Here is an 11253-nt window from a genome sequence, read left to right as displayed (position 1 = left end):
AAGACAATGAATTAGGAAAGATGTTCAGGGTAATGTTCTGAGTATATGGGTACATTTTCTGTTTCAGAACTGACACCACAATAAAATCAAGTTTATTTGGGTATTAATTATTAAAATTAGTCTCCCATTCACTATGAAGCAGCTCTATACTTTTTACCCCATGATACCATCAAGTTTAAGACTTACTTCTCTAGTTTCTGACTTTGAGAGTTGCTCCGAGGTCATGGAAATATCATATTGCAATTCTTAATTTAAGTGGTGTTCCCCCTTAATGCCATAAGTGCACAGCAGGTTCTGGCTCACTCTACTGCTAGTTATTACTGCATTATAAAGACACACACAAACACAAAAATGACAGCAGACAATAGTAAACCAAGATGAGCTTTATTCATATGTTATGACAAGGTCAATAGTTATCTTGTGTAGGCTATGTGAGGACAAGTGGACGTTCGTGGTGGCATTTCAAGCACACATATTCCAAATTTTTAAGATGCATGAAGGCTGGTCCTGCATTCAGAGAAAGCCAGGCTGAAAATGTCCAACAAAAATATTGGTACTGTTAAAGCAGGTTTCCATATCTAGTGATGAAATGAATCACCCATTTGGGGGATACAGCCCTGATAGCAAATTTACAGTTTATGACAAATTAATGTTCTCTCTATATATTTACACAATGAGGGTTAAGGCTAAAATTTTAGTCGGAGGTGTTAGGCGGATGAATTGTAACGAAATCCCTGATATCTGGCAAATGGCTGTGAGAAGGTTCTCCAGAGTGCAAAGCATGCCAAGCTGCCTATATAAACTCTATTGAGCACACTGGACAAAGGAAGTCAATGTCGCACCACTCACATGATGAATTGAGGCTGCATTCAATCGTACAGTTGGAAGATACTCTGCTTTCAAATAAATAAATAGCCAGATGAACAAACAACAATGCACACAAAGTTTGAACTAGTACTATTAACACACGTCATTTTCAATTGTAGTCTGGCAGCAAAGACTTTCACTGCTTTTAGAAGATATATTTTTTAAACCTTTTAGTGTATACTGTGTTTCAGGATGACTTGTTTAGATTTTTTAATTTTCTCTACAGCAGCTAAGAATAATGAAAGTCTATATTTGACGCCTAAACCATGGTGTTTATTCTACAATCAAAGCCTCTAAAATGTTCATGCTTTAGTATGTTTAGACCTGTCTGAATGAATCCACCCAATAATGCCTCAAGAGCTACATTTCTTCCCCTTTATAATATCAAATAATTCCCTTTATATTGGCAGCATCAGCACATTATGAGCCATGTCTAGAAAGAAAAAAAAATCATAGCATTTCCTAACTATTTTATCCAACAGTCACAATGGATTATATTAAAACCAATATTACATTATGACACATCACAATCTTGTTCAATTCTGGTGACATGAATGAAAAGTTGCCTATCACTAAAGCTTTCAAAGATACAATACAAAAGGTCACAAACGCATCACCGAGACAAACTGCTTTACTGTCAGTGTGGATTAATAATCCCGTAACAAACCAAACCTTTGCAGACTCAAATATTAACATAAACAAATGCCGACATACTCCACATCACTTTATATTTAAAGCAGATGAAAATCGTCTTGGCAACTGTATTTATTCACCTCAAATAACAAGATGCACATAACTTGAAATTAATGGATTCTGAGAAATGTCAAGTCTGTTAAATTCCCATTTTGAGTATAAGTGACACCAGCTGTAACCAAAGGCCATTTTGTTTTAGAGAAACAGTAGCATGTACATGTTAAACAGCGTCATTTAAAAGCTGTTCACATCCAAGTGTTGTTCAAAAATAAATGGAGATGGTGATGAAAACAACCCGAGAGGGCTAATGAAAAAAACCTTCTCTTTGACAAAATGACAGTACTTCTGCAACAGCATATTTTTGTGCAACACAGACCGTTAGGGCCTATATGCATAAAGAACTTCAGGAGTGCCGCTCAGTCTTTGATCATTTAACCTCTTCATGAAGCACGGGCGTTTTCATTTATATGAACCAGTGAACTAAGATCAGTACATTTTTTGAGGCCTGATGATATGGGACCTGGTTATTTTTCTCACCATGTGTCACTGCAGGTAAAAGGCTGATGATTTGGTTAGATACCTGAGTAACTGTACTGAGGAGGTGGCACACAGCTCAGCTATATGCCATATATAAGAGTAGCCATGATCACAGCTACACAACAAGTATTCAGTCAAACAACAGTAGTATTTTGTGCACTATGGACACCAGCCAAGGGTGGTTACTTATACAATGACAGCATGTGTGAGAAAAATGGAAGTTGACATTTGCCCTATACAGCCCCACAACAGTGAAACAAGGGCCAGCTATCTCTTAACAGCAGCTTTCCAGTGTCCTTAAAACCACCTAATACTGTTGCAATTTCAAAATGCAGTGGGTGATAAGAGACCAATCCTTCTTTGCATCTTTCACATTGTTTCGGGGTAGAGACAGTATGTGCCAACAGATCAGCTGCTGGTAATGGCACCGCACCATTTTGTGTTGAACAGGGAACATTCTGCCTCAATTGCACGTATACCGAAAATAATAACACAGAAAGGCCACTAAATACATGGAAATACAGTAATAACAAGACATCCAGTGGGACACAGACAGTACCTCTGAAATGAAGGGAGAGCCGACCTCCTAAATAAATCAAACATTTTGCTTTTGAGTAGCACAACGATATGAGTCATTGACGGTGAAAATGATGCGTATGAATAGCAACAATGATAGTGATAATCACGATAGCAGGAGTAACAGTTTAAAGTCTGAGTGTGGCGGTATGGACTGTGAAGAGTTTCCGGTATTCCATATGGGAGTGCTTTAAGGAGCCCATCAGGTCCTGCTCAGCAGATCCATACAAGTCATGAAGGACAGCACATGGTAGCAGCTCAGCACATGGAAAGCCAGGTGGCACTGTACCTCATTGTATTGCTTCCTGCTCCAAAAGATGGGCTGTTGCCTAGTTTTTTTTCCCCTCTGTTGCTCATTTGCCTCAAGTTACAAATCAAACGTGTTTCTTTTGTTCTCATTTGTATTTTGATCTCCCTGGCATTCTCACATTGCATACTTCTGTGTCCATTCTCTTGCTGATTTGTTGTATCTGTAAAACAGAGTTCAGAAAAGGTTTCAGGTGACCTCGAATAACTGTATCCCCAAAACTGACAAGTAAATGTGACAAGGAGAAAAGCTGAGAGATGTAAATCTCATTTATGTGTTACACTCACTTTTCCCTGTCAGCCTTGTATGTATGGGCAATCTCTGGTACCAGTGGGTCGTCCGGGTTTGGATCACAAAGAAGAGAGCAGATAGACAATAATACTGTGGAAGAACGAATGGGAGAGTAATTAGATTACATTAAGAGAAGAACAATGTGACAATGAGAGGAGACTTACCAGCTATGGCCTTGACAGACCTGCTCCTAACACCAGCACAGCTAGATGTAATTTTGACATCTTCAGATAATCGTCACAGTAGGGCCAAGTGATATTGATAACAGAATATTAATATATACGTGACTAAATACCTTAAAATATAACTGATCATGTATTTGTGTCAAGCGACAACCTCCGGGGTTGAAAAAATGGAGCCAGTGCACAAGTGCCAGAAACTGTAGTTCCTTGAATGACCACTTGAGGCTGGCTACAAGAGCAAGTCAATCCCCATAGACCCCCATGTTAAAATATCAAACTTTACAGCAGAAGCAAATGTTTACAGCCTGATAGAAAAACGGTTTTGGTCTCTTGGCCATCTGTTGACACGCCTACAACGTTGGTTAGGTTAACGCAACCATGGCATAACCCCAGATTCACAGAGTATAGACGTAGCCATAGCTGCCACTATTTAAATGTTTTTACAGTTTATGAAAGTGAAGTGTAGTTTTGGTCGCCAAGAAATGTCTTGTTTGTTGTTTATAAGAGGGTCTAAAAGACCCTCTAAGGAGTCAGATGTTCATTTTTTCTGTAAGTAGATTTTGTATCAATGGTTTTAAGCCTGTTTTTCACTAGTGAACATTAGAATTAACAGTATCACAGTTAAACATACATGCACCTTACTAACAAAACAAGCAGCTAGCCTCAGGGTTAGCTTCACCCTCTAACATAAATATGGTCACTTATGGCTCCACAAAGTAAGTAAATAAATAAATAAAATAAAAATGGCCACAGCCCACATGCCAAACTTGAGGCTTCAAGATGAGAGTCCACAAACCAACTGTTGACATCATGGTGGTGACATCCATTATTTTTCTGTCTTGAGTATATAACTGTAATGCACACATATTTACAGGCACTGATCCACTAAGTCCGTTTTTTGTATCCTATCCACCTTATTTTCAAACACGGAAGTAAATAGTGATCAACTTCCGTTTTTTTGTGCGTGACTTCCGGTCAGCCGCTTTCCCTCATGCTTTCCCTTACCGGAGCTAACGGCGCAAGCTAAATTTTTTTCAATTTTTAGTTGTTTATGTTAGTCAATCAATTAATTAGTTAGTTAGTTTGTTTATGTTAGTCAATCAATTAATTAGTTAGTTAGTTAGTTAGTCTGTGTATTTTGTATAGATAACTGTGCCCACGTTTCCGTTATAACGGAAATTTATTCCCTCTAAACGCGAATAAATCGCACGTCAATCATAAACTACGAACCAAAAAAGCACAATCTATCCCAAGTGAGACAAACTGCTTGATCCCCGTCTCCAGTGTACCAGCAGAGAACCTGCAGAACCGAATCAGCGAAAAAAGCCATAGTGATGCGCGGATCGGCTCTGATAGCACCTGACTTGAGATTGGAGTCTCATGGTTGCAGGGTCACAAAGGCCTGGAAAAAAGCTGAATTGAGGGAATGTATCAGCATACAGACTGTCAGTCTGTTAGAGCAGCTCCGAAATGTTTATTGCACATAATGTGTAGGTCTAATTATTTAAATTTTAAAAATCAGTATGAACATACAGCATCATTCTTTTGATAATACCAACCTACTATGTTTGCTATGAACAGGAAGAGCAGAGATCTGAATCAAAAATTATCTGTACAATGTACTTTACAGTCCGGTCTCTGGATGTTGCAATGTAGCAACAAAGTACATTTTCTGACACATACATGTACAACATTTCAGCTCTGGCAAAGTACACATAACGCCACCTAAAGGCATACAAGAGCCCTGGGGGGTATTCCAGAAAGCAGGTTATGTGAAAACTCAGAGTAAGTTAACCCTGAGATGAGGGAAACTCTGAGTTATCCGTTCCAGAAAGAGAGGTAACTGAAACTCTGAGTCAGTTACCATGGTAACAGACTCTGTGAACCTAACTTGTTCGCTGGCAGGTTTTCTTCAATAAACCCTGAGTTTTTCTCTGTCTCCTCCCTCTTGCACGCTGTTTCATTTACTCATTCATTCAGTCCGTGTCAAAGCTTGTATCGAAGCGCATTAATTAGCGGAGATTTACCGTCTGTCACAGTCTAAATCCTGCTGGATATTAGTTTGTTACTCAGGACTGTCTTACGTTAGGCTACTGAATTTATGCACATCAATCATTTCTTTGGACATCGGTTTTTGTCTTTGCATTCAAATATTACACAGCGAGAATTCACCCTCAGCTCAGAATCAAACCTGTCCCTTTTATATTTATTATTTTTTATAACACTATGCACAAGGATCAGACTGTCAGTCTGTTAGAGCAGCTCCGAAATGTTTATTGCACATAATGTATAGGTCTAATTATTTAAATTTTAAAAATCAGTATGAAGCTTTAGACACGTAGTATCAATGACTAATGATCTCTATCACTGATGTCATTGGTCGCACTGATGGAACATAATTCCTATAGCCTAATATTGGGGATTATATGTTAATATTTCTGAGTGAGCAATGGTGCAGCATTTCAGTGTCTTTAAATTTACTACATTTGTAGCTGAAATAAAGTCACTGAATGCTGTTGAGTCAAGATACAAATAGATGTCCAACATTTTAAAATCTACTGTATTTTAACCTCAACGTCTTTTCAAGTGCAAATCACCAAACATATTATTACTGGGTCAGACTGTGAGTTTACAGTCATGTCTTTATGTCTTTGATCTATAGCCTAGCCTATATGTTTTAAATCTTCCTATTTTTCAGTTGCTGCCTCCTGTGTTTTTCCTCATCAGATCAAATCTGAACAAATATATTATTATATATTATTAATATAATGTAATATATCTACAGCCTGATACACAGTCAGATTCCACCACTTTATCTTCATTAAGAATTATGTAAGTGTGATAAATGATGAATAAACGGACAACACTGAACGAAACTTTTTATTAACTTTATGGTTAACTTATTTACACTTTCCTCGCTCTGACTCAGGCTCTTCTTTTAAAGATAAACGTGCACCGTCTGCTACACATGCATTAATATCTCTACATACACTGGATTAAAATGGAGGCGCTGTTTTTACCTGTTGCCATGGTGAATCGTGGAGTCGGAGCTCCATTGATGCTGGCTTTTTATTGTCGGTTTAACTCAGAGTGAACATACTCAGAGTTGACTGAACTAACTCAAATCAGCTGTTCTGGAACCGGTAACTCAGAGTTTCCCATCTCAGGGTAAATCAACTCAGAGTTCAGGGTTAGACTCAGAGTTTGTTGAACCTCCTACCTGGAATACCCCTCTGAACTTCAGGTTGTAGGACTGTGTATACTGAGTCAACATTAGCCATTGTTTTAATAAATGAAATGTCAACACACTAGTATGAATTTTGTATTTTCACTTACCTTTTGATACTGTAAGTGCAGGTGACCATTGTGATCTCAGTATATCCAAACAAATACTTCCATTGCTGTTGATATTAGGGTGGTATATTTTTGTTGTGAATGCAACCTGTGAGTAAATGGGAAAAGAACGTTGTAATTTTCCACTGAAGCCAATAACCTTTACCGCAGTAAAAAATATTAATGATGAGTTGAAACATGTGCCTCATTATGTGACGCCCCAGATAAACTCTCACTCACTTTTGGTGGTTTGAAGGGGTAATCTGTCGGGAAGTGAATGGTGAGGAAAAACACTCCACTCTGATATGGGCTGTCACTCTATTGAAATAAAAATAGAAACAAGATAAGTTGGTGGACAGCAATTTCATTGTTTTTGTATCATATTTCACTTAGGTTAAGATACAGTTTCACTTACCGGTCCCATTATTGTTGCCTGCCAATGAAACACTGGGAAGAAAAGATTTATAAAAGATTAATAATGCCTATACATTTAGATGCAAACTCCGGATGCACAATGACAGACTCTATTGATGTAATCTTAAAAGCCGATTTATATACAGCAGTAATGTATTATTGCTTTCAGGCATACACTGATGCAGCAGTTTTCTAACTACTTACAGTCATCTCCAACTGGTCCAGCAGAGCACTGAGCTGGTGGGTCCCTCTGCAGGTCTGACAGCTCCTAAAGGCAAGACAATTGCATAATGAAACAGCCTTGAATTTACTGTCAGCTGTAGTTTTGTAACACCTGTGCTATTTTCAGGAAAACCACATACATTTTAAGTGGGGTTAGCAAACAGAGTGGTTGTTTTAAGTTAATTTATTGTGTATATGTGAGTACACAAGAAAACATAATGATGCTGGAGCCTAATTAGGGCAATACGCTACATGCCAAAATGCTGAATCATGGATTAATTATGTTTACTTTGAAATTATTTCCATTTATCCTTGGAGAATGGGAAGTTAACCAGCATCTTTGAAAATTCACTGGGGCTTAATCCATATAATGTCTGGCTTTATGGGCTAACTTAACATTTTTTGGGTTCAACCCCAAATTTGAGCCGGGCTGTAATTAGAGTCTTTTCAGTGGAAGCCATGTTTGCTGTGCAGACATGTTCCAGGGCAGCTGACATGTACATAGGAGTTTTAGGACAGATGACTACATCAATATTTTAGGCATCAGTTCAGTTTCAGACCAGATGTTGACTACAAAGGTTATAAAACTAGTACAAATTTACATACTAGTAACTAGTATGTAAAATTTCATTTACTGTATCAACAATGAATGTAGACACCTGGACCAAACGCCATTTACTCGTGAAGCGACAATGAGCACAGACAGCAAAACAACAGATGGTTAAATAGAAATTAAGCCTGTTATTTAACATCTCTTGAAAGGAAGCCTATCTATTCTGTTATATAAATACACACCGTGGCCTGCTCCAGTGCCCCATTTGCCATTCCATATATGGCAACACTGACACTAGGGTTCAATTTTGGCAACAAGCAAGCAGCTGTCATTCACCGGCTAAACACATCACCCGCCATACTCTTAATGACGAGCCACAAGGATAAAGACAACTGTCAAGCTAAGAATTTAAAAGCAAATCCTGTAACGTTTCACGTCAATCAATCAAACCAAAGACCAAAGCACCTAGTAACGTTAGCTTACTGCTAACCTGGCGCTGCACTGCGAAATGACTTGCTTGGCTTGTTGTTGCTAGCAACCTTTACATTAGGTAAGGTGCTACGTGTCAGAACGAAAAATAAACACAGACAAAACGTAGCTGTCGAAATAATGGCGCCGTTAGAGTTGTTATCGACTGCTAACGGTAACGTAACGGCAACGTTACTGTAGCAATGCACCAACAGGGCCGTTAGCTCGTCTTTGTCTGTGAATTACTTTAAAAGCAGCACAAAAACAAGCAAGTAATGCTTCGTGACTAATAAATAAAAGAATATAAACTGATATGATGTTCACAGAAGGTCCCACGGTGAGATAATTATCAACAAGAAGGTATGGTTAGCATGGAAAAAATATACACTCACCTTCTGAATTCTTTTCAACGCCATTGCATCAATGGCTATGCTTTGTAGCCTGTCAGCTAACAGTTAGCACTTCACACATAAAATTTGGCTTCTGTGGCCGCGTACTTCCAAATCTCACTTCACGTATAACCAGGAAATCCCGTCTACATACAGCAGGTTTGGGGCTTATGGTTTGTAAATCAACCTATGCTACAAAGTGTGTATTAAATCTCGATCTGTCTGTCGCTTGCAGTTGCTACAGAACAACCGAGATATTTTGCTGTCTCTCCTCTCATCCCGTACTCCTCTTGCTGCCTAGCAAACAGTTTGGGAAGTATCGCGAGATTTCCTTGTCCTCTTTTTTTTTTTTTTTTTTTTTTTTTTACAAATCGTGAATTGACAATTACAACTTCATACCATGAGTCCTTTTTTGCCTTTACAATAATTGTTTTCACACGATCCACTTCACAGAATCAAAATAATATCACTTTTAATTATAATGAAAGATAATTAAAATTATTATTTTCCAAAACAACTGTATGGGGCCCACCTACTTGTTCATAGAAATTAAATTTTAATTTAGTAATTAGGCTAAATTAAATCACTAATGCGACGAACCAAAACTCCGTATCAGTGCTTCTCAGACATTGGCCAATTCCTACTTATATTTTGGCAAGGGCTACTAATTTTGTTACTTCTAGAAATATATATAAACCTCTCAACGTATCAGTGTATCTCAGTATATCAAATCATCATCATTATTATCAGTGCATTCATTCTTATCATCATGTACACCTCACAACTACTAGAGATAGGAATGCAATGTTGAAACAACAAAGTAATCCATGGCCTTAAACTTAGTCTATGACTTCAACACAATAACTGAGCCCAGGTGTCCACAAGATGTCACTATTTGAAAAGAGCAAAAACACACACAGGAAAGACATGACCACAATGGACTGTGTACAGCTTTGATCGGAAAACGTTTTTCCAAGATCTTCAGTGTCATTTATCACATTACATTTTGCAGGCTCAGAATGAATTAATTACTTTTACATTTTTAAATTAATTTGCTGAAGCGAAACAGTAAATGACAATGGAGCAGCAAAGTACAATGAAGCCCAACACGTGTATTATTTACGCGTACATAAGAATAAAGAAAAAGACTATAGAATTGTTCATTCAATACCCAATCATTGTAAAGGCATATTCATCTGAGTCAGCTGCATGCTCCGGTTTCTGCACAGCCTTGTCTCGAAAAGCCTCATGAGCTTCCCTTTATATGTCTTAAACAAGAGTGAAAAAAGAGCTCTCATTATTTTAGTGCGTATGTATGAATGGGCCGCAGTGTTCATTCTTCTTAAATGGCTGATTCAGTGTCAGGTTGAGGATCCTATCGTCAATGTGACACTGAGAGGGACCATTTTCCTTTGGAAAGCTGAAGATTCCTTCAGATAATATCTTATTGTTTGCTCATCTCTGTGCTCTCAATGACCTGCCTGTCCTCAGGGCCTGCCTGTAATCAGATTCAGCCAGCAGCAGAGGTAGCAGTTTGGGTCTTGTGCAGCAGGGGCCTTGTGTTCTGAGTTTGTCTACTTGGAGAGGCCATTTATCAGCATGAGGTTTTCAGACACGGTCAAGCCCACACTTTGTTGGCTTGAAGCCTCAGTTCACAAAGCCTCCCACAGTCACCCTACTGTAGCTTCCTCTGAAATCTCAAATCACATTGGTTTGCTTGCTACTGTGTGCTTTAAACCTACAGGGTTTGTAGTGGACAGATATCAGTAGTGAGCCCTTCAGTTACAGGGTGATGCTACCTTGTAAACGTTCAAAGCAATAAGCAAGAAATGCTGTGGCTTTCATAAGGCAACATATCACTGACCTGTATGGGGAATTTCCCACCTATAAGCAGAAGTTGAGTTTTTAGTTACAGGACTGGTGCCCCAAGTTCCAAATTGATGTATGAGCCAAGGTGTGAGTGTGTCAGGACTGGGATGATATGGGTGGGGGTAGCAGCTTAGTTGACCCATCTCATGAGGAATATAGCCTATAGTGCTGTTATTTGAAACCACAGACTCAACAGACTCAAGTGATCTGTCTTTTTGGTCACATGAATCATCATCACCAGAAGTTCCATTGTATAACAGAAAGCTTTCCACTTATTGTGGCAATTATCCTAAAGCTGCGTCTGAGCTTAAGTATATTCCTCTCGATGGCACTTTTCCCATGGTTGCCATGACAAAGCGCATATGCTTGCTGTCATTTTCGAAATTAACTTAAATGGATCTTGCTAATGTCTAAATTATCCAATAAAAGCACAACCAATTAATGTTGAGCACAAGCTAGGCTCTCAGTCCCCAGAGGTGTTCTACCTTCGGTCAGTGTATTAGCTTTCTGAGGGCTCTCTCATGGAACAAAGATCCATTGTTCCCACATACT

General features: G+C 38.5%; 1 protein-coding gene across 1 annotated transcript; it reads right to left on the bottom strand.

Moving 5' to 3' along the window:
* Positions 1–369: 369 nt before the first annotated feature.
* On the bottom strand, positions 370–9132 carry ube2d4 (ubiquitin-conjugating enzyme E2D 4 (putative)). The gene is made up of 7 exons (XM_050051414.1): positions 8836–9132; positions 7405–7468; positions 7202–7233; positions 7027–7104; positions 6790–6895; positions 3268–3361; positions 370–3143 (listed from the first exon to the last, which is right to left on the bottom strand). Exons 1-7 carry the CDS (start codon positions 8857–8859, stop codon positions 3098–3100), a joined length of 444 nt encoding a protein of 147 aa, XP_049907371.1. The 5' UTR covers positions 8860–9132; the 3' UTR covers positions 370–3097.
* Between the last annotated feature and the right edge of the window lie 2121 nt (positions 9133–11253).

Source organism: Epinephelus moara, chromosome 8, assembly GCF_006386435.1.
Source record: "Epinephelus moara isolate mb chromosome 8, YSFRI_EMoa_1.0, whole genome shotgun sequence".
Lineage (NCBI taxonomy): Eukaryota > Metazoa > Chordata > Actinopteri > Perciformes > Serranidae > Epinephelus > Epinephelus moara.
This window is presented reverse-complemented; position numbering and strand designations above follow the sequence as displayed.

Excerpts from the sequence above, each read along its gene's own strand:
- ube2d4 (XM_050051414.1), bottom strand. The coding sequence starts at position 8,859 with ATGGCGTTGAAAAGAATTCAGAAG. Across the intron at positions 3,362-6,789 it reads TGCACTTACAGTATCAAAAG|TATTATTGTCTATCTGCTCT; the intron begins GTAAGTGAAAAT and ends GTTCTTCCACAG. Across the intron at positions 3,144-3,267 it reads TACAAGGCTGACAGGGAAAA|ATACAACAAATCAGCAAGAG; the intron begins GTGAGTGTAACA and ends TCTGTTTTACAG.